General features: G+C 59.0%; 1 protein-coding gene across 1 annotated transcript in view; it reads right to left on the bottom strand.

Moving 5' to 3' along the window:
* NOTCH3 (notch receptor 3) overlaps positions 1-20,883 on the bottom strand; it is a 32,450-nt gene extending 11,567 nt beyond the window's left edge. The window contains exons 1-25 of the mRNA XM_008157845.3: positions 20,730-20,883; positions 18,078-18,156; positions 13,389-13,531; positions 12,973-13,311; positions 12,762-12,884; positions 12,432-12,665; positions 11,695-11,850; positions 11,422-11,607; positions 10,741-10,854; positions 10,381-10,494; positions 9,639-9,872; positions 9,422-9,532; positions 8,763-8,955; positions 8,509-8,660; positions 8,181-8,294; positions 7,553-7,708; positions 6,167-6,392; positions 5,574-5,775; positions 5,177-5,330; positions 4,600-4,784; positions 3,368-3,500; positions 3,026-3,283; positions 2,825-2,943; positions 1,909-2,474; positions 436-768 (exon numbers count right to left, since the gene is read on the bottom strand). Coding sequence (XP_008156067.2) covers positions 436-768; positions 1,909-2,474; positions 2,825-2,943; positions 3,026-3,283; positions 3,368-3,500; positions 4,600-4,784; positions 5,177-5,330; positions 5,574-5,775; positions 6,167-6,392; positions 7,553-7,708; positions 8,181-8,294; positions 8,509-8,660; positions 8,763-8,955; positions 9,422-9,532; positions 9,639-9,872; positions 10,381-10,494; positions 10,741-10,854; positions 11,422-11,607; positions 11,695-11,850; positions 12,432-12,665; positions 12,762-12,884; positions 12,973-13,311; positions 13,389-13,531; positions 18,078-18,156; positions 20,730-20,832 — 4,727 coding nt within the window. The 5' untranslated portion in view covers positions 20,833-20,883. The remainder of the gene's footprint in view (positions 1-435; positions 769-1,908; positions 2,475-2,824; positions 2,944-3,025; positions 3,284-3,367; positions 3,501-4,599; positions 4,785-5,176; positions 5,331-5,573; positions 5,776-6,166; positions 6,393-7,552; positions 7,709-8,180; positions 8,295-8,508; positions 8,661-8,762; positions 8,956-9,421; positions 9,533-9,638; positions 9,873-10,380; positions 10,495-10,740; positions 10,855-11,421; positions 11,608-11,694; positions 11,851-12,431; positions 12,666-12,761; positions 12,885-12,972; positions 13,312-13,388; positions 13,532-18,077; positions 18,157-20,729) is intronic.
* Positions 20,884-21,923: the final 1,040 nt, after the last annotated feature.

Genomic DNA, 21,923 nt, shown 5'->3' with positions numbered 1-21,923 from the left:
TCAGAGACCACACGGCTCTCTGGCCCTGTCCGGCCGGTGGACCAGGCCACCAACCGGAGAGTCCTATGCTTTCCATTTCTAAGAAAAAAACTACACAAGTTCTTAACGACTCTGCTATACCCCTGCCTCTCCTGAAGGAGGTAGGTCTATATCCAGGGGCAATTCTGCTCCCCAAATGACCCTTGCCCGTATCTTGGGGGTGGGCAGCTACTTGTATCTAGTGGGTGGAAGCCAGGGATGCTGCCCAACAGTCTACAGTGCACAGGACACCCCGCAGCAAAGAATGATCCCGCCCCAAATGTTCACGCTGTCAAGGCTGAGACTTACTGTCAACAAGAAGGCTCCCCAAGATGTTAGGGAAGTGAAACACACCAGACCTGCCCCGCGGTGCACCCTCCCGTCCCCCACGCAGTACCTCAGGGTACAGCCACTCACCCAATCACCTCGGGGCCCAGCTCGCGCAAGTGCGGGGCTCCCGAGCCAGGGTCCTGCCGGTGGTAAGGGAAGACCATGGCCTGGCCGCGCTCGTCCAGGCGGAAGCGCAGCGAAGTGCGCAGGATGGCGCTGAGCCGCTGCAGGAAGTCGGTGCCCGCGTGCAGCACCTCCGTGGGCGGCAGCAGCACGGTGAGCACCAGCATGCCGCGGGCCAGCAGCGCCGGCACCTCGCCCGCGCAGTCCAGCCCGTCCCAGCCGCACTCCTCCGTGTTGCAGCCCTGGTCGCAGCGGCCGTCTGCAAAGTGGTCCGCGCAGTACTTCTCATAGACCGGACTGGGGGCAGGAGGGGGGCGCCGTCAGGGGGCCTCCAGCTCCCCCCTCTCCCCCCCCACACACAGAGCACCCCAGCTCCGGAGACAGAAGGGGATCAGACAGCAAGCAGAGGACCGGGATGTATCCGAATACGCCAGGCTTTCTGAAAATCCAGCCACTCGCTCAGTAACTATGAATAAATCACTATGGGTAACACCTGGCAGGTGCTGAGCCTGCTGCGGGCACCCAGCATGGGCCCAGGCAGACCCGTGAACACGTGGAGATGGCATTCCGGGGGTTGGGGACAGATGGTAAAGGAGACAAATGAGAGAGAATAACAGCATTTCATTTACACGGCAGTAAACGCTAAATGTAAACACACACAGACAGAGAATGCTATGTAGATTACATGCTAAGGAGGAAAATGAAGCAGTGGGACAGAAGGGACAGAGCCCAGGACGGACAGATGGAATGCATGGGACAGACAGATGGGGGCATGAGTAGACACAGAGAGGGGCAGGACAGGCAGGCAAGGGCAAGGACAGCTGTGTGGGCATAGAAAGGGGCAAAGGGGTTCGTGGAAGGACAGGAGGGCAGACAAGGCGACATAGATGAACAGGTGGGACACAAAGATGGTCAGATGGACCGATATATGGGGCACGTGGACAGACAGACTGGCATACAAACAGACAGATGCACAGATGAGATGGACCACATACAGCTTGGCGCACAGAGGGGCGAAAGGAATTTATGAATGGACAGCGAGATGGACAAACAGGGCACAGGGAGGGAAAGATGGAGTGCAGAAGTACACAGAAAAAGAGAGAGGCGGGTACATGGATGGACAAACAGATGGGAACGTTGGGACGGGCAGGGCACAAGGATGGACAGAGAGGGCACATGGACAAGGATGGACCAACAGACAGAAGTGGCACTCAGCTGGGCAGGACAGGTACACTAAGGAGCAGACAGGGCAAATGAATGAACAGCCCAACAGTCTAAGGATGGACTGACAGGCAGACAGACCAAGGCAAATGAATGGACAGAGAGAGAGGCAGGACCCGTGGACAGACAATGGATGTGAATGGATGGATGAATGGATGGATGGCTAGATGCACAGAGGCGGGGCCCCTGAACAGACAGACAGAGGGAGGGGCTCACTTGCAGGTGCGCTCGCGGCCTCCAGCCCGGCAGTCAAAGTTGTCGTAGAGGCAGGCGGGGGAGCTGCAGGCGGGGTCGCAGCGGCTGTTGTTGAAGAGGCGCCAGCACTGCAGCGCCGCGCACTGCCGCCAGGGGTCGCCCACGCTCAGCGAGCAGTCGCCGCCGTCCCAGCCGCAGCCCGGGCTGTTGCATTCCCGGTCGCAGCGCTGGTCCCCGCTCTTGGCCTCGCAGGCGGCGCTCGGGCACAGCGGCTCCTCCGGGGCCTCGGGCGCCGCCGCCAGCACCTCGCAGCGGGGCCCGGCCCAGCCGGGAGCGCACGCGCAGCGGAAGAAGGGCGCGGAAGGTTCCGGGATGCACGAGCCCCCGTGCAGGCAGGGGGAGACCAGGCAGCTGGCGTTGGTGGCCCCCGGCGGCGGCTCCTGGACGCCGCGGCAGGCAGACCCTGACAGCCCCCCAGGGCAGGCGCAGCGCGGCCCGCGGACCGTCTGCTGGCACGGGATGCCCGCGGGGCACTGCAGCTCCCGGCAGGATCGCGCCACCCGCTCACACCGCGGGCCCCAGAACGGCTGCGGGGGGAGGGGGGAAGAGAGAAAAAAAGAAAGCCCGGGGCAGGGGGTGGAGACAGGGAGAGAGAGGGAAGGATGGGGGTCAGGACTTGGGAACGCTTGGGCCTCCGGTCTCCGCAAGGTCTTACCAAACCTCTCCCCCTTCCACTGGAATCCCATCCCCACTGTGCACACACGCCAGGCCTTCCCCAAGAAGCCACGCCTCCCAGCCCCAGCCTCACCCCTTCCCAGGACTTCCAGGTAATGTCAACATTTCCCAGAACCCCGTTTCCCTGGCGCCTCTTCTCCCCTAAGGCACGCCCTCCCACCAGGCCACAGAGACCCTGGTGTGACCGGCCACCCCCACTTACCGAGACACAATGGCAGGTGAAGGTCAGTGCACCCCCAGAGCCCGGGCCGGGACGGCACTGGCCTCCATGCTGGCACGGCTGGGACTCGCAGGGAGACAGGACAGTCTGACAGCGGGGACCTGGGCAGCCAGGAGCCCGAGGATCAGCCGCAGTGGGGGAACACAGGCCGGAGCCTAGGCCAGCCCCCCGGCCCACCCTTACCTGTGAAGCCGGCTCGGCAAAGGCAGCGGAAGCCCCCACCTGGGTCCTGCAGGCAGTCCCGGGTGTGAGCCGCGTGGCAGGCGCCCGGGCGACACTCGTTGATATCGGCCTCACAGCGCAGGCCAGTGTAGCCTGGGGGGCAGGTACAGCGGAAGCCGCCCACCAGGTCCACACAGGTGCCATTGTGCAAGCACCTGGGACCTGGGTCCTGGGGTGGGCCTGGGCCACAGTCGTCCTCATTAATCTCACAGAGAACCCCTGGGGAAGGAAGATTAGGGGTGGAGTCAGGGGCGGACAGAGACCCAGCCTCCCAGCCCCTCCCCACCCCTGGCCCTGGCATACCGAGCGTCCCAGGAGGACAGGAGCAGAGGAATCGGGCCACCAGGTCAATGCAGAAGCCCCCATGCTGGCAGGGCTCAGAGGCACACTCATCCACGTCAGCCTCACAGTTGTCACCAGCGTAGCCAGCTGGACACTGTGGTGAGGGCGAGACAGGGACCCGCTCAGCCCCGAGGGACACAGACACTCCCCGTGAAGACAGAAACTCCCAGCACAAAAAGACACACACACAGTCGCCCAAAACACAGACATGCCCCGTGTGCAGAAAACACACTCCCAGACGCAGAGGACCCAATGCAGATGGACACGCTCCTACAGACACACAGCAGAAACACCCAGATACCCACATATCCCCGAGACACACAAGCAGAAACGCACACTCAGACACCTGCGTGTGCCTTCATGCCCAAAGAGGCACCACGCACAGAGACACAGGTATGTCTAGGAACCAACCAAAGATAGACACACACCCAGACAGAAACACCCCCAGAGATACCCAGGGTGACACCCACAAAGGCATACTCGGTCACTAAAGTAAAAGCCCGGCCCTAGCCGGTTTGGCTCAGTGGATAGAGTGACGGCCTGCAGACTGAAGGGTCCTAGGTTCGATTCCCACCAAGGGCACATGCCTGGGTTGTGGGCTCGATCCCCAGTAGGGGGTGTTTAGGAGGCAGCCGATCAATGATTCTCTCTCATCATTGATGTTTCTATCTCTTTATCCCTCTCCCTTCCTCTCTTAAATCAATAAATATACATATATATATATATATATATATATATATATATATTATTTATTTTTTTAAGTATATACATTTAAAAAAAAAGTAAAAGCCCAGTCATGACGCCCTGGCTGGTGTGCCCAGTGGTTAGAGCATTGGCCCATGCACCAAAGGGTCTCGGGTTCAATTCTAGTCAAGGGCATGTACTTGGGTTGCAGGTTCAATCCGCGGCCTCAGTGGGAGGATGCATGCAGGAGGCAACCAATGTGTCTCTTGCACATTGATGTTTATCTCTCTTTCTCCCTCTCTCCCCCTCCCCTTCCACTTTCTCTAAAATTCAATGGAAAAAATATCCTTGGGTGAGATTTAACAAAAAACAAAACAAGCAAACAAACAGAAAAACCAGACTGGCCTAGAGAGACACACCCACACCAGGCTACAGACACACAGACCTGTGTGCCCAGACACACCTACATGTGACTAGTCCCCCTCCCCCCTCCCCTGGGGGCCCCTTACCTCGCACACATAGCCCCCCATGTAGCCTTGGCAAGTGCCCCCGTGCTGGCAGGGCCGGGCCGAGCAGGGGTCCGCCTCTTGCTCACAGTGGCTGCCTGTGCGGCCCGCTGGGCACACGCAGTAGTGGGAGCTCTCCTTGTCCACACACTGCCCCCCAGCCTGGCACAGCTGCTCCGGCCGCACCCCTGCACAGAGAGGGGGGTCAGGCACGCACTCCCCACCCCACCCCCCGCCCACAGCACACACAGCACCACCTCACATCTCTGCTGCCACCGGTCACCAGGGTCCCACCACCTCCATCAGGTTGTCACACATCCCTCTAAACTGCATAGTTCTCATCACGGACACACACGCGTTTGCGGCCCACACCAGCTCAGTCGTCCGCTGCACACATCATTCCAGGGGTCTTATGGGGACGGACACACACACCATGGAGCCATGCCACACAGTCACACGCAGCCGCACACCCCATCCCGCCCGTGTGTTCTGTCACAGCCTCACTGGGCTCACACTGGCAGGAAGTACATGCACACACGCCCTCCCCAGCGGCACACACCGGCCACACGCTCCCGCTCACCCATCTGGGCCGCAGCCTCTCTGCAGGGCAGGCTTTGGACGTCACAGAGGCTGCCGCTCCACCCCGGAGGACAGAGGCAGTAGAAAGAGGCTCCTGTCTGGGCACAGCGACCCCCGTTCTGACAAGGCTCGAGGCTGCACCAGTCTACCAGGGTCTGCAGGGGAAGCCCACAGTGTCAGCGCGCAGCCACCCCCAGAAATCACTCCCCAGATTCTCCCCCAGGGTCCCTGCCAGGCCCCTCACCACAACCTCCCCGATAATCCTTCCCCAGGAGCGAGGAGGCTTCTCCCCCAGGGTGCCCAGCAGGCCCCCTGCCCAGGATCCCAGACAGGCCCCTCCCCCAGGACACCCCTCCAGGCACTCCCCCCAAAACCCACCTCCCAGTGACCCCACCCACCTGACACTGAGCGCCAGTGAAGCCCTGTGGACAGGCGCAGATGAAGCCAGGGTAGGTGGCCGTGCAGACGCCCCCGTGCAGACAGGGCCGGGAGAGGCAGGGGTTGGCCTCCTGCTGGCAGTGCGCGCCAGTGTAGCCAGGGCGGCACAGACAGCTGAAAGAGTTCACTCCGTCCAAGCAGGTCCCGCCGTTGAAGCAGGAGCTGGAGGGAAAGCGAGGGTGGGTCAGGCCCCGCCCCCTTGGAGGCCCCGCCCTCCACCCGGGGCCCTGCCTAGCCTTGAATGCATCTACTTGGACCCCCTACCACCCGCCAGGAGAGACTGCAGCCCTGTCCTGTCCCTTAGCCCCAATTTACCAGGTCCTTCAGCACTGAGGTGGGAACCACGTGGAGGCCCCCCTCTGTCTGGTCTCACCCCCTTAGAGACCAGCATCTCTAAGATGACCCTGCCCCTTCCCACACTGCCCCATCAGGCACCAGGGTCCTGAGTTGGGTGCCAACCTGAGGACCCACCCTTCTTAGCCCCACTCCTGCTCAGGTCCCATGCCCCACCCGACGCCAGGGTCCCTGAGCTCCCAGTAGAGGGCCCACCGACCTGGGGCTGCAGTCGGGTAGGTTCTGCTCACAGCGGAAGCCGCCATAGCCAGGGGGGCAGGTGCAGGTGAAGGAGGCCACGTGGTCGGTGCAGGTGCCCGGGCCACAGGGACTGCTCAGACACTCGTCCACGTCGCGGGCGCAGCGGGGGCCGGCGAAGCCTGGGAGGCAGGAGCAGGAGAAGGAGCCCACACGGTCCTGACAGGAGCCACCGTTCAGGCAGGGGTCTGTGGTCAGAGGGAACGAGGTCTGGTCACTCACCCAGGCCCCCATCAGCCCTCACTGACCCGGCCAGGCCTTGCATAGCGGGAACGTGGAAGTAGACCAGGCTTATTTGGAAAGGGCACATATGCTCAGAGTGTTAAATCCCCCTTTGTTGCCGCATCCCCTCCCTTCTCTGGAAACCTCACCTCTGTGGAAGAGGAAGAGCTTGGCAGAACTAAAGGGCCTTTTGAGCTATTAAGCACATACTGTCAGTTGTGTCTGCTTAATCCCTTGACTCAGCACAGGGGGCTTCCTCCAGACCTGTACTGGCCAGTACAGTGGCCACTGGCCACATGTGGCTATTAAGACCTTGACATGTGGCTGGCCCAAATTGAGATGTGTTGTAAGTGTAAAATAAACACCAGATTTCAGATTCTGAAGACTTAATATATATATATATATATATATATATATATATATATTTTTTTTTTTTTAAAGAGGAAGAATGGAGCCCTGGTTGTGTTGCTCAGTGGTTAGAGATTGGGCCCTTGGACCAATGGATCACAGGTTTGATCCTTGGCCCCAGACCAGGGCAAGTGTGGGAGGTAACCAATTGATGTTTCTCTCTCTCTTTCTCTCTCTCCCTTCCTTCCCTCCTCCTCCCTCCCCTCAATGGAAAAAAAAATATCCTCCAGTGAGGATTTAAAAAAAAGAAGAATGTAAAATATCTCAGTAATTTTCTATTGATTATGTGTTGAAATGATAATTTTATATATTAGGTTAAATGACATATTATTAAATATAATATCACCTTTCTTGTTTTTTTAACTTTTTAAGTGTGAGTACTCGAAAAATTGTAATTGCTTCTTGCATTGTCTGTAGGACAGCACTCCTGGAGAACTCATTAGGGGCCTCTGACCTCATACTTTACCCACAATCCTAACTTGCTTGCTCCCAGAGACTGAGCGTCAGGCAGACGTGTGCTCCGATCCCAACGTATCCCTTACCTGCTCCGCGACCTCAGGCAAGTCACGTGACCTCTTTAGGTCTCAGTTCCGGGAGTAAAATGGAAAAAATAAGAGAACTAGGGAGGTGAAATTAAAGCACAATGCCCAGCACACAGTGTAGGCTTAATGAACATGTTTCCTAGGAAAGCACCCCCCACAGGCTCCCCTGAACTCACTGGGGTCACAGTCATCGATGTCCTGGTCACAGGAAGAGCCACTATACCCCCCATGGCAGGTGCAACTAAAACTCCCCGCCAGGTTGGTGCAGGTCCCATGGGGGCCGCAGGGCGAGGGGCCAGCACACTCATCTACGTCCTGCTGGCATCGAGGGCCTGGGGTGGGAGATAAGGTGACATGTAGGGTTAGAGGGTACAGAGGAGGGTCTGAGGGTACCTGTCACACAGGAGGAACCTAAAGACTGCGAGGTGAATGCAAGAACAAGCTCTGCCTCACCGGCCTGGGCATTCTGTACAGGCTGTCCTAGGACTGCCTTCTTGCTGCAGCGGGTGCTGACTGTACGCTCCGAGCTTTACTCCTCCAGGAAGCTGTCCCCAAATCCCAGCCTGAAACCGAGCTTCCCCAGCCACCTCTCCCTTCTTCTTCTCTAGCAGTGACCATAGGGGCTGCCAGTGTCTGTGTCCAGCTCTGTCCCTTTCCAAAAGGAAGCTTCCCGGAGAGGCAGGGTCAAGGGTGAGTCCCCCACTGGATCCCCAGGGAGGAGAGGGGAAGGGGAGAAGGAAGAGGAAGATGAGGAGGAGGAGGAGGAGGAGGAGGAGGAGGAGGAGGAGGAGGAAGCTCATGTACCTTGCCAGCCAGGGGGGCAGGAGCAGACAGCCAGATGGCCAGGACCAGGCTCGCAGTGGCCCCCGTGCTCACAGGGGTTCGGGGCACAGGGGGACAGCAGCTCACACTGATGGCCTGTGGTGGGCAGGCAGAGTGAAATAGTCTGAAGAGTTTCCTTGTTCCCATCTCCCCCTAGCGTCCCCACCTTGATCCCCACCTCCCAAGCTGCAAGGGGAAAAAAAGAAAGAGAAAGAAGGGCAAACATACAGGAGGAAGAGAGTGGAGCAGAGAGAAGGAAGAAGGAAGAGGGAGGCAGGAGAGCCTGGGCGGGAAACGTGGGGGGACATACCCTGCACGCCAGGGGGACAGGTGCAGTGGAAGTCCATTCCATTGCTGGTGCAGGTGCCACCAGCCCCACAGGGTTGAGACTCACAGGCATCTCGAGTGAGACTCTGGCTGCACTGGGGGCCACTCCAGCCAGGATCGCACACACAGCGGAACCTGAAGGGGGAGGCAGTCAGGGCCAGCAAGTGGGCGGAGAGACAAAGGCGGTGGTCGGGGGGGGCGGGGGGGGTTGGGTCATGAGATGGGACAAGGCCTCACCCTCCTGGCGCGTCATGGCAGACGCCGTGATTGCAGGGCTCCTGGGCACAGGGGTGGCTGGGGGGCAGGCACAGCGGAGGCAGGGAGCCAGGTGGGCAGAGGCAGCGGAAGCCGTCTTCCCCATCCACACAGGAGCCGCCCTCCCCGCAGGGGCTGGACGCACACTCGTTGATCTCCATGTTGCAGAGAGGCCCTGGGGAGCACACAGGCAACCTCACCCAAAGACAAGGCCAACCCGGCCCACAGAGAGGGACAGCCTGGCCCCCTGAGCACAGCCACGCCGGGCAGCAGGGACACGCTCAGCCTCCTGACACACCAGCTCTTCTGCAAACCAGCACAGCCACCTCCTCAACCCAGAGCGGCCCTGCCCCAGATCATCTTCACCCCCAAACCTACATGAAGTCGCTTTCCCTTTCACTGGAAACTACCTCGGCCCCACTCAGAAACACCCCCCTCCCATCAGAACCCCCTCATCTATGTTCCAGGATAAACCTGAGCCTATATGGGGACAACTTTGTGACAAACAGAGAGACCATAAGGTGTGGACACTCTCACTGGACAAGCCAGTGCAGAGAGAGGGGCAAAACCCGGCCAGGAAAGATGGGTGATTTCACCCTCACCCTCTAAGAGCCCCCTTTCCACGGCAGCCGCTTGCCCACCTGTGAAGCCAGGCTGGCAGACGCAGTCATAGCGATTGATACCGTCCCGGCAAATTCCAAAGGTGCAGGGGTTGCTGGCACAGTCATCGATGTTCACCTCACAGTTCACACCTGCAGAAGGGGAACGAGACAGGGGTAGCGCCAGGAACACCGTTCCCCGAACTCTTGAAACCCTCCGGATGTGCTGTGGCCTACCCGGCCCAGCCCTCGGTCCCACCTGTGGTGCCAGGAGGGCAGCGGCAGAGGTATTTGTCCACCAGGTCCAGGCATTTGCCCCCGTGGCGGCAGGGCTGGCTGCGGCACTCGTTCACCTGGCTCTCACAGCGCGTGCCAGTGTAGCCCGGGGCACAGGCACAGGAGAAGCTGGCGATGCCGTCCACGCAGCGCCCGTGGTGGCACGGGTCGGGAGAGCAGTCATCCACGTTGAGTTCACACAGTGTGCCCTCAAAGCCTGCAGGGCCAGAGGGTCAGGCTCCGCCCACTTGCCAAGGCCCTGCTCACAGCCGTGCCCCCAATCAGTCCTGGCTCAGCTCTGCCTCGGGCCCATCGAGACGGCAGAGAGCGGGAGCAATTCCGACCCCGTCCCTAGTGGGCCTCCACGGCACCCAGCTACAAGCTACAAAATTCGCCCCCCCCCCCGGGCCAAGACCCTTCCACGGTTAAATCCCACCCCCAGTTGTGACCCCGTTTCCAATTCTTACACCATCAGCCCACTTCTGCCTCTCCCTCACCTGCAAATGGGGACACTGGCAGGTGCCTAGGGATAGTGTCGGTCAAGCCTCACACAGTTAGTTATCTGCGCCCAGTAGCCCACCAGCTTTTGGCTCCGCCCCCTGGCTGTCATTGGCTCGGACTTGATGCAGTCCTGCCCCAAAGCGCTTTCCAAGGCTGTCATTGGCCCTCGCCCCCACTAGCCCTGCCTCCAAATCCCTGCCGGCCTGGAATGGGCCCGCCCTCACCCTCCGCGCAGCGGCACTCGTAGCCGTCAGGTTGGTCCACGCACTTGGCTCCGTTCCTGCAGGGCGTGCTCGCGCACTCATCGACATCCAGCTGGCACAGGGCCCCGCTGAAGCCTGAGGTGGGAGGGAGTGGGGTGAGCAGAGGCCCAGACAGGGTCAGAGCCGTCTACCCCTCGCCAGTTCTGCCTTGTATGGGTGGGAAGCCCATTTACTTAGCTTTGCATTCATTTCAAATGTTTTCATGACGTGGTTTCTATTGCAATGGTTTTCTGCTACCACGGCTCCCATAGGCTCCCATCCTGGAGCTTTTGCCCCTGCAGGGACCTTCTTTTTCAGACTCCCTGGCCCCAAGGTCCTCACCAGAGGGACAGGTGCAGCTGAAGCCATTGACTCTGTCCTTGCAGACCCCGCCGTTGACACACGGGCTGCTCTGACACTCGTCCATATCCACCTCGCAGTAGGTGCCTGTGAAGCCTGGGGGGGGGGGGGAGAGGGAGGAATATTAGGGTCATGGGGGTTTCCCTCTGGCCTGAAGAGAGGGCAACGGGGTAGGTACTCCCCTTCCCAATCAGTTCCCCTAAGCATTGGCCTTCCCTGCAGCGCAACCCTACGTTCAATTTTTGTCCTCAGGCTGGACCCTCACCAAGCTGTGGTCCCAACTAGTCCAAGGCTTATGAGACTCCGTATGGACCTTGCCTTTAGACCACCCTCTTCCCGTCCACAGAAATGTCCTGTCCCCAGCTCCCAGGCCCAAGATCGCCTTGTGCACACCCCAGCAAGACAGTCTGCAGGCTCCACCTAAACCTCACTCCAGCCCCTGCCCCACAGTGGGTCCTTAGGTCCAGACTCCACTCTCAGCAGGAGATTCTATTGGTTCCACTTGACCACGCCCCCAGCTTCTCACAAGGTTCTATCTGGCCCCACCTCCACCTCACCCCAGGCTCCCATTGGGAACCCAGTTCCCTCCCGTCCCTTCCTGCAGGCTTCTCTCGTTGCCTGCACCCAGCCTTAGGCCTAGCCTCTACCCCGCCCACCACGCACCTGCCATGCAGATGCAGGTGAACTGGCCTATGCGGTCCAGGCATGTGGCCTGGTTGCGGCAGGGCCCGGACAGGCACTCATTGACGTCAGACTCACAGCGCGGGCCTGTATAGCCTCGGCCACACTGGCACAGGAATGAGCCCTGTGTGTTCACACACTTGCCCAGGTGCTCACATGGGTTGGCGCCTGCAGAAATAGGCACAGCCAGTGTGGGTATGGCCCGCGGAGGAGCGAGCTGTCCCCTCCTTCCACCTCAGACAGTGACCCCCTCACCAATGGAGCACTCGTCCACATCCTGGTCACACGCGCCACCGGTGAAGCCCGGTGGACAAGTGCAGATGGCCCGGCCGTTCACCGGGTTTGTGTCGCAGATAGCATCCTCATGGCAGGGATTGCTGACACAGGCATCGTCCAGGTGACACAGAAGCCCTGGAAAGGGACAGGCAGAGGTCAAGAGCAGACCCTCCGGCTCTGTCCAAAGGTCCCACAGACCCACACAGTGTTTTACGTTTTGTTCTTATTAACCTGCAGCATATTTAGTAGCTATTTTCTCCTAATTGTTTATTATGAAAAATTTTAAACATACAGAGAGGTTGATTTATACACCCACCACCTAGATTCAGCTATTGTTAAGACTTATCTGTCCTTTTTTCTGAATCATTTGAAAATGAGTTGGAAACATGAAAGGGTCCTATCTCAAGCCTTTGCTTCTGTAGCACCCTCTGCCCTTCCCTCCATTTTCAAATCCCCCTTCCAAACACCTTCTCTGACCTTTGATACTTGCAAAGGTCTCCTCTCTTTCTTGCTTACAGTATATCTCTCTATGTCCATGGCGTCTGTCCTGTACCATGCACACAACCCCTCCTCCCAGGCCTCTCCCAGGCTTACCCTCCTCCCCATATCTGGCCTCCAGCGTAATCATTCTAACACTCAAGTCAGATGCCATCCTTGCCCCCATTCGAGAACCATCAATGGCTCCCTTGCTGCCTTCATGGGAAACAGCCACTCACCAGTCTTGCCCATGGGGCAGGCACAGTAGAAGGAGGCCACGCGGTCGTGGCAGGTGGCCCCGTGGAAGCACACGGTCGTGGCACAGTCATCAATATTCTGACTACAGCTCTCACCGGTCCAGCCATTGACGCACACACAGCTGTGGCCACCCAGTGTGTTAGAGCAGGTGCCCCCGTTGTGGCAAGCATTGGGCTGCAGCTGACACTCATCCACGTCCTCTGTGCAGAACTGGCCTGTGGCACACAGATGCACCAGTCCAGTCAACTGGACTGGTGCATCCCCACCCAAGGTCTGCCACCCACCCAGCTCTCTTCAGCCCCAGTGCCCACCTGTCCACTCCGGAGGGCACTGGCAATTGTAGGTGTTGACGCCATCGACACATGTCCCCCCGTTTAGGCACCGGTTCCCTGGACAGTCGTCCACATTCACTTCACAGTTCTGGCCCTCAAACCCTAGCATGGGAGGAGGAGGGAGTATTGACTGTAGGCTGGCCTGCGGTGTTCCCGCCCCTGCTGCCTCCCCCAAGAGCAGCCTCCTCACCAGGCAGGCAGGCACAGTCATAGGTGAGATCGCCATTCTGTCTACAGGTGCCTCCGTTACGGCACGGTGAAGGCGCACAGGGCACTGCAGGGGTCTCACACAGTGGCCCCAGGTAGCCGGCTGGGCACTGGCAGCGGAAAGAGCCAGGTGTGTTGAGGCATGTGCCACCGTGATGGCAGGGACCGCCCCCCCGGCACTCATCCACGTCGCTTCGACAGCTGCGGCCCTGGTAGCCAGGTGGGCAGGAACAGACGTAGCGGCCATCAGGCCCCACTGAGCAGCGGGCCCCATGGGCACAGGGGCTGCTGAGGCAGGGGTCTGGCAGGGAGCAGTCAGGGCCTGGAGGGACCAAAAGAGGGTGAGTTAGGTGGGCCAGACCCTTACTACCTCGGGGTCCCTTCCAGATCATCCCTTACCTCTGAACCCACGGGGACAGCGGCAGGAGAACCGGGCAGTGCCTGCTACCACCGAGCTCTGGCAGACACCACGACCAGCACAGGGGCCCGAATGGCAGGGATCTTCCAGCTGGCACCGCTCACCCACCCAGCCTGGTGGGCACCTGTAGGCAGAGACAGCTCAGTCGGGGCAGGAGATACACAGACATACACACAAGACAGGCAAGAAACACATGGGCAAAATGATCCATAAATACACATACTCATTCATTCACGCAACAAACATTCTGTAAGTACCTACTATGTTCTTAGCAACTGGAATACAGCAGCAAACACAATAAAAGTGGTCCCACCCTCCTGATGCTCACAGCTAGCTTGGGGGAAGAGAAGATATACAAATCACAAGTTAGTATACAGCATGCCGGCAGGGGGCGGTGGGGGCCATGATGGCCATGAAGGGCATGGTATAGTACCGAGTGGTGGCCCTAGGAAAGAAATGTCCATGTCCCAGAACCTGTGGCTGACAGTATTTGGAAAGAGTCTTTGCAGATGTAACTAAGTGACACATCATGATGAGATCATTCGCCCAGCTGGTGTGGCTCAGTGGTTGAGCTTCAACCTGTGAACCAGGAGGTCACGGTTCAATTCCAGGTCAGGGCACAGGCCAACGGGTTGAGGGCTCGATTCCCAGTGGGGAGCATGCAGGAGGCAACTGATGAATGATTTTTCTCTCATCATTGATGTTTCTATCTCTCCCTCTCCTCTCTGAAATAAAAAATATATTTTTTAATAGTTTTTTTTAAAAAAGAGATGAGATCATCCTGGATTTTCCAGGTGGGCCCTAAATCCAGTGATAATGTTCTTTTAAGAGCAAGGCAGAGGGAGACTTGGGAGGAAGAGGAGAAGGCCCTGCAGAGTCAGAGACTGGGTGGAGTGTGGCACCCACAAGCCAAGGAAAGCCTGGAGCTGCCAGAAGGTGGCAGAGGCAGGCAGGCAGGAGGCTGCCCTCAGGCCATTGGAGAACGGTGGCTGCCAACGCCTTGTTTTCAGACTTCTGGCCTCCAGAACCGTGAGAGTGCATTTCTGTTGTTTTAAACCCCTCCGTTTTGGGTCATTTGTCACAGCAACTACAGGAAACGGAAACTAAGACACAAAATAAGGGGCGTAGAGGAATGGGGGCGGGAGGCAGATATCTTTTCGTGGACTGAAGAAAGGGAGGAGGCCATGGGATGTGCGGGGAAGCGTGCTCCAGGCAGAGAGAACTAGTCTCAGACTCCAGAAGACAAGCACCCAGCACACACACACAGACCCAGGAACATACACAAACATACCAACTCCACGCATTGCCTGGCAATACTCAGACACCAACCCACAGGCCGGGCCACAGAGAGGGGCAACTTTCACATGGATAGACAGAGGGACCCACAAAACATCTACTCCTTTTCTGGGAACACATGCATCCCTTCTTTCCACTGGTGGGAGCGAAGTAGACACTAATATTGATGCCTCTTTGGCGCGGGGTGGGGGGCGGGGGGTGTCCTTTAGCTTGCAGTCCCCTCCCCAAACCCACCAAAGCAAGCTGGACGGAGTGTGAGGGAAATAGGAGACCTGGGAAATGGGTGGTCTTAAGACTGGAAATCTCCTGCGTGGTCAGAGGGAGGGGCCCGGAGAGGCTCGAGGACCCAGACCCCACCCCCGACGCTGCCCACTCTCCCGCTGGTCCCTCCCTCTGGCTTGTTCCAGGCGCTTAGGGCTACACTCAAGCAGCTGACTCAGTCCTCAGCGTCACCCACAAGGTCCCCCCACCCCGGCCCCCAGCGAAACAGGTCGGGACATGGCCGGACAGGGGCTCAGGTGGTGTCGTGAGGGGAGAAACCAGCTCCCAGCCCCCTCCTCAAAGGCCCGCAGGGCCAGGACAGCCACCACCACTGCGCGCCAGGAGGGGGCGCGCTGCACGGGGCGCCCCGAACTGCGGGGTCCCACCGCCAGGCAGGGCGCGGCCCCGCGGCCCTCTCCCGGCGCCCCCGGCGGGTTCCCACGATCTGTGCCCCGCGCCCCTGCCGACCGGTCGGGCCGGTTCCAGCCTCCGCCCGTGCCCCGCCCCACGGCCTGGGTTTCGGGGGAGACGGAGGGGAGAGCTGACTTGGGGGGGCAGGGGAGGCGAGGACTGGGAGACAGAAACAAGGGCTTAGAAGCCGACTTTGGGGGCAAGACTTGCGAGACCATTGGAGGGGGGGCGTCCCCGAAAGCACATGAGTATTTGGGATGTGTAAGGAGACTGGGGGGTGCGTGGGGCGTGGTTCCCACAGCCCAGCTCTGGGGACTGAGTCCGCTCCACTCCGGGGAATCCGGGCTCCGGGCGGCCACGCGCGCCGGTGATTCACCTGTCGAGGGGCGGGGCAGCCGCGGGCGCATTCACCTGTCGGCAGTATTCCAGGCGCGGAGCTCTACTGCGCAGGCGCCCGGCCCTGCGGCTCCACCTCCAGGTGAGTGGCTTCAGATTGGGGGGGGGGGGGGGGGGGGGGCGGGGTTGGCACTTTTCCCTATTTTCACCTTTTCGGACTCCCAACCTAAACAGCCCGCTCAGCCAGGCTAAGCATCCCACCCAGATGAGCTCAAGTGGTCTCCATTCAGTGTGTGTATAACTTCAAAGCGGCTCTCCTGGGTCTAAAGTCGCATGTTGTTGAATAAATGAATAAATCAATTAGTTAATGGCTACTGGATGAACTGCTCTTACTAAGGACAAAATTACAAAAGGAACCAAGCATTTCCCCATAATCTTGAGAGGTTCCCCCTTATGGCACCTACTTCCTGTGTCTCTGCTGTTATTTTTTATAACTAGAGGCCCGGTGCTCGAAATTCGTGCAAGGGGCTCGGCCCTCGAAGCCCCTCACAGCCCCTCGAAGCCCCGGCTTCATCTGGAAGGTTGTCCTGCTGTTCGGTCTAATTAGATATTAGCTCTTTATTATATAGGATAATAACCCCTATATTATTATTATGTCCCTCCTCACTAAAGACAGCCTAGAGGGGACAGCAATGAAGAAGACAAGGAAATCAAGGAGATGAGACCCAAGGTCAGCAGCCACAGCAACGATGGTACCCGTACCGCTGCAACGCTGCAGCTTCAATTACCCAACTTCAATTACCGATGCCGATGCCCAGAAAACCCTAAGCCACAAGATGGCAAAGAGACAAAAGCAGCGGATCTACCGGCTGAGAGGCTGAGAATTCGTTGCTCCAGAGGCTGAACAGGCGGAGCTGAGTAAATACCGGCTTCCCATCTCTACCACCATCTGGTTTAGTCATCCAACAAGAAGAAATGAATATGAAATTCCAGCATTAAGAAATGAACTTAATATTGGAGCTGAAGACCTTCAGTGCTGGCTTTTTGCCCAATGACCAGATATACATTTTTTACCTAAAGATGTCTCTTTTTGGTAATGACAAACAGGGGTGTGTTTTTTTAGATGGCTTTTTTTTTAAGCCTAGTTTTTCTCAATTCACCTATAAAAGTTTTTTAATTGTTACATATCTGTTCAAGTTGTGATTTTCAAGATCCTCATTTTTAATTTGTAAATAAAAGTTTGCAACTTTTTCAAAAAGTCAACAAACTGCAAGCACCTGTTAACAAAGCTCTTAAACAATAAAAATAAGCCCTATTTATTGAGCACTTGCTGCATGCCAAGCAGTATGCTGAGTTCATTGTATGAAGGATTTATTTAAATCTGTACAATCAACTCAAATAAGGAACTATTATTGCCCCAATTTGCAGATGCAGTAACTGAGGCTCCGAAAGCTCAAAGATCTTGCACAAGGTAACCCAGAGCCCAGAATTTAAACTGAGCTGTTTGCCTCTGCTCAGCTCTCTCCCAGCCTCTTCCCTACTCCCCCCAGCCCTCTGCCTTTCCCAAACTCTTGGGCTCCTTCCTGGTCACAAGCCCGTTTCACATATGCAGTGAGGTTCAGAGAGGGGAAATGACTAATCCAAAGGTCACACAGCAATAAAGTGGCAGAGCTGGGCTGTATTACAGGCCTCCAGTGCCCCCACCTTGAAATCTTGAGATAGGGGAGGGTGCAGATGGTATACCCTCCCAAGCCACTGCTATTGGTCCCTGAAGATTTGTTGATCAAGTTATAACTACCTCCATTAGGGGCTTTACATATGACCTCAGGCAGCTGAGAATTCTGTGAGGTTGGGGATTACTGGGCTCATTTTCCAGAATAGGACACTGAGACTTAGAGTTAAGTCCCAGCCCTGGCCCGTGTGGCTCAGTTGGTTGAGTACCATGTTTGCACTGAAAGGTGTAAGGTTGCCAGTACAATTCCTGGTCAGGGCACATGCCCAGGTTGCAGGTTTGATTCCCCATCCAGGTACTTGTGGGAGGCAACCAATCCATGTTTCTGTCTCACGTCAATGTTTCTCTCTCTCTCTCTCTCCCTTTCTCTCTAAAATCAATAAACATATTTAAAAAAAGAAAGAGAGAGAGTTGAAGTCCCAGCCAGTCTGCAACACGATGTGGGATTTGAAGCCAGGCCAAGCAGATGTCAGAGCTCCTGCTTTTAACCCTGCTGATTCCAGGAATCAAGAAGTTGCCCAAGCCGCACATGTAGGAAGTAGTAGAGGCATTCATGGTGGACACAGAAGCAGGGGGGCAAGACAGACTGCCTCCCCACACGGGGCCCACTAATGGCTCTGAGCCAGGCACTCACAGGCAGGCAGCCTCCCGGGAGGACAGCTGGGTGCAGCGACCTCCATTTGAACACGGGCTTCCATCCAGGCAAGGGGGAGCTGTGTGGGGTGAACAGAGGTGGGCAGGTCAGACAGGTGCCCAGGAACCCCAGCTCAGAGTGACAGCCCCCCTCCTTCCCTCTTCCAGGCAACAGCTGCACGGAGCTGGGGGTGTCTCTGAGGGTGCAGGGAGCCCCTCCATCTAAGGTTCCCACGGCTCCCCACCCTGGCCCCAGCTGTTGGGGCCGCAGCTGTCCCTGCCAGCTTGAGCCCTGGGAACCACAAGACAGGGGCGGACAAGAGGAGGTGCTGACTTGTGCCAGATGTGGGGGCTCAGGAAGTGGCCAAAATGGGGGGAGCAGAGGCAGGAAGTGAGGGTGCGGTGTGTTAAAGGGAGGTCCGAGGCTGTGCGCCCAGATCCTGGGGTAATGGAGGGGGCAGCGGCAGGGAGTCCTGGGCCATGGCTCTCTCTCTTCCAGTGATGTTGGGCGCCTCCTCCAGCTGTGCAGCCCTGTGCAGTGGCTCTGGGGAGCGAGGCCGGGGCATGTACCCCAGGCGCAGCCAGCATTGGGTGTTGCAGGGTGTGTGTTGAAGGGAGGGGCAGCTGGCCCCAGACATGTACTGCCCTGTCCAGCATCCCCAACCCTAAGGGCTGTCCCTCTGGGGTGTGGCACAGTCTAACTGTCCTGCCAGACGAGTCTGGGGCATGGCTGGGTGTGAGCTAGTGGAGAATTGTGTGTGCTGGCAGGTATGGGGCCAATGTGTCCATGTGTGTGTCACCGAGAGATAGAAAGATGGAGGGAGATAGAGAATAGCAAAGACAGATATAAAAAAGGAAACTAGGAGCAGGCAGCACAGAGAGAGGAGACAGAGAAGTACAGAGACAGAGACACAGAAAAGGAGACGCCATAGAGACAGGAGTTAAGCGGGACATGAGCGTGGGCCAATATGGCATATGTCTCCTGAGGAGGGGACAAGCAGGGACAGGACGACATCACCCCATAAGGGCTGATGCGTGTTTGTGAACTCACACTGGGGGCCACGAGACCCAGCCTGAGGGCCTCTCTCAGCTGTGGGATCTGTGAGCCACGCATGTGTACGTGATGTGCATGGGTGTACAGATGTGTGTGCCATATGTGTGCAGGCTGGATCTGTTGTGTCTTTGGGTGTCTGTGTGTGTACATGTGGCTGTGTATAGGTTGGATGTGCCCATCTGCACGTGTGAGCTGGGCATGCCCTTGGATCTGTGTCTGTATGTGTCTGAGTGTGTGAAGACAGCATGTGCAAGGCCTGGGGCCTGTGTGCGCCCTTTGTATGAACACGTGTGATTATATGCGCACATCAGTGTGTGAGCTGTGTGTGCCTGGGTATGTCTTGTGTGAGCTGGGGGGATGGGGGTGTTTGGGGGTGTACTCTGTGTGTGCACAGCTACATCTCGATATGTGTGACCCAGGGCTGTGTGTGCCTGCGAGTGTGTGACAGACCATGTGGGTGCCCGCTGGCCTTGCGGGGGCGGCAGCTCTTGCCCGGTCCTGCCCGGTGCGGGCGGGGGCACGTTGGGGGGTGGGGGTGGTGTATGGACTTGGGAGGCCCGCATGCCCTCCCACCCCTCCCAGAACCCAGCCCCACAGAGGCGCCCCAGGACCCTCAGCCAGGGCTGCTGGGCCCGCGTCCCTCCTCCGCCCGCCAGGCCTCCCTTGGGGGGGATGCGCCCCCACAGCCCCCGCTCGGCCCCGCCGCCCATCCCGCTTTGTCTGGCAAATAAAGCGCGAGGCCGGCCGGGGGGAGGGGGTGTCTAGACGCCGCGGCCATTGTCCCAAGCGAGGGAGGGGAAAATGTGGAGGGGGAGGGGCGGGGGGCCCCGGGCCCGCTGGGGAGGGGCTCGGGCTGCAAGGTCCGGGCACAGAAATCGAAGAGGAGCACGTGGGCTCGCGCTCCCCCCCCCCCCCCCCCCGCCTCCCTTCCCAGGGCGGGGACCGGGTCCGGGCCGCCGGATCCGGACGGGTGGGGGAGGGAGCGGGGCCGGGGCCGGGGCCGGGGAAGGGGCGCGGGTGCCGCAGCGGCTCCGGCTCCCGCGGCGGCTCCGGCTCCGGGTTTTGCTGCGCTCCGGCCTGGGAAGTTTCCTCCGAGTTCGGAGCGGCGAGAACTTCGCGCCCCCTCCCCGCCCTCCGACCCCCGCCCCGCGGGTCTGAGAGTTGGGGGTGGGGGTGGGGTGGGGCTTTTGTACGAGGGGTCCCCGCCCTGGGGGCACTTGAGCTCCAGTCGTGACCTTCCCAGGACTCCGGGTGGGCGTGGGTGGAGAGGGAGCCCCAGATTCTGGGTACCCCCCCCGAATTTTGAGTCCCTGGTCCCCGCATCTCGAGCTCCCAGTCCCGGACTTCTGGGTCTCTACATCCCCATCCCTGATCGCTCCTGGGCCCCTGCGTTCCTCGCCCCCCAATTCTGAGTCCCTGTCCCCCGGGGCTGGCACGCAGTCCGGGCTCCAGCGCCCCTGCCCCTGCTCCTGCCCGTGCCCCTGCTCTGGTCCTTGGCTCCCAGGGCCCCCCCACCAGCACCAGACTTGGGGGTCCTTGCACTCCGCTCTCCTCCCTTCCTCCCCCCATTCGTTCCACCCTCAGGTCCCGACCCCTCACCTGCAGCCCCGGGTCCCGCTAGCAGCAGCAATAGGAGCGGCGCCCGCACGGACGGCAGCGGCGACATCAGGCCGCGGCGGCGGACCCGGGTCCCCGGCCCCATGGCGGCCCGCCGCGACCCTCCCTCCTCCCTCCTCCCTCCTTCCCTCGGCTCCGGGCGCGTCCCGGGCCAGCCTCAGCGCCGCCAACTTCGCCGAAGTGAGGCTGTCGGGCCGCCCCGCCCCCAGCCCTGGCGGTTCGCTCCGCCCCGGGGCCAGCCCCGCGCTCCCCGCCCCTCGCCCGGCCTCCCAGGGTCCCTGCCCACCCTCCACCCACCCACACAGCGTGGGACCCGCGGACCCGCAGAAACTCGGGCCGGCCACGCGGGGAGATGCGGGACCAACCCACTCGCAGTGGCAGACACACCCAGCCTGGTGATTACCTCTGCTCCCCACACACCCAGAGCCAGAGACACGCAGGGCCCGGACACAAACACGGGCCCCCCCAGACACCCCCAAACGGGGACCAGGCAGGTCCGAGAAGCTCAGGAGCACACAGCCACCATGCACAGATGCAGACACATGCACGGAACTTCAGGGGACTTGAAATCTCAAACACTGGAAAACCTGAAACTCAGGCCCAGCCAAGCCTTGAGCCTGGGGCCGTTGGCAGCCTCCGACCTCAGGCACAAGCTAGAGGAGTCTCCTGAATAACGGCAAGATGCACACACACACTCCTAACAGCCCTTCCTCTTCACAGCCCGTGTGAACCCCAGAGGTGACTCCAGTCCCACCCCATACTCCACACAGCTCTGCCACGCAATTCGACCCACTGACTTTTCCAAAATGTCTCCATGGTGAGAAAGGGGACCCCTGAAAGGCCACCACTCCCCCCACCACCCACCCCCAGCCCTGGAGGAGCTGTCATTCTGCGGAAGAAAGAGCCAGACACAGATGCACCCAGCACTGGGGACTCAGGGCTGGTCAGAGGAAGGCGCAGGGTCTGGGGAGGGCGCAAAGAAGGGCTGGGGAGGGCTCTGCCTGGAGGGTGGGCTCCTTATTTCTTCATTCATTCATTCATTCATTCGGCAGATAGGTATAAAGCCCAGCTCTCTGTCTGGCTTTGTTCCAGAGGCCGGGTGCACCTTTTACCTCCAGAGAGGACTTCCCAGAGAAGGACCCAATGGGGCTCAGCCTGCATGAACTGAAGGAATGA

This window comes from Eptesicus fuscus, chromosome 6, assembly GCF_027574615.1.
Source record: "Eptesicus fuscus isolate TK198812 chromosome 6, DD_ASM_mEF_20220401, whole genome shotgun sequence".
Taxonomy (NCBI): Eukaryota; Metazoa; Chordata; class Mammalia; order Chiroptera; family Vespertilionidae; genus Eptesicus; species Eptesicus fuscus.
This window is presented reverse-complemented; position numbering and strand designations above follow the sequence as displayed.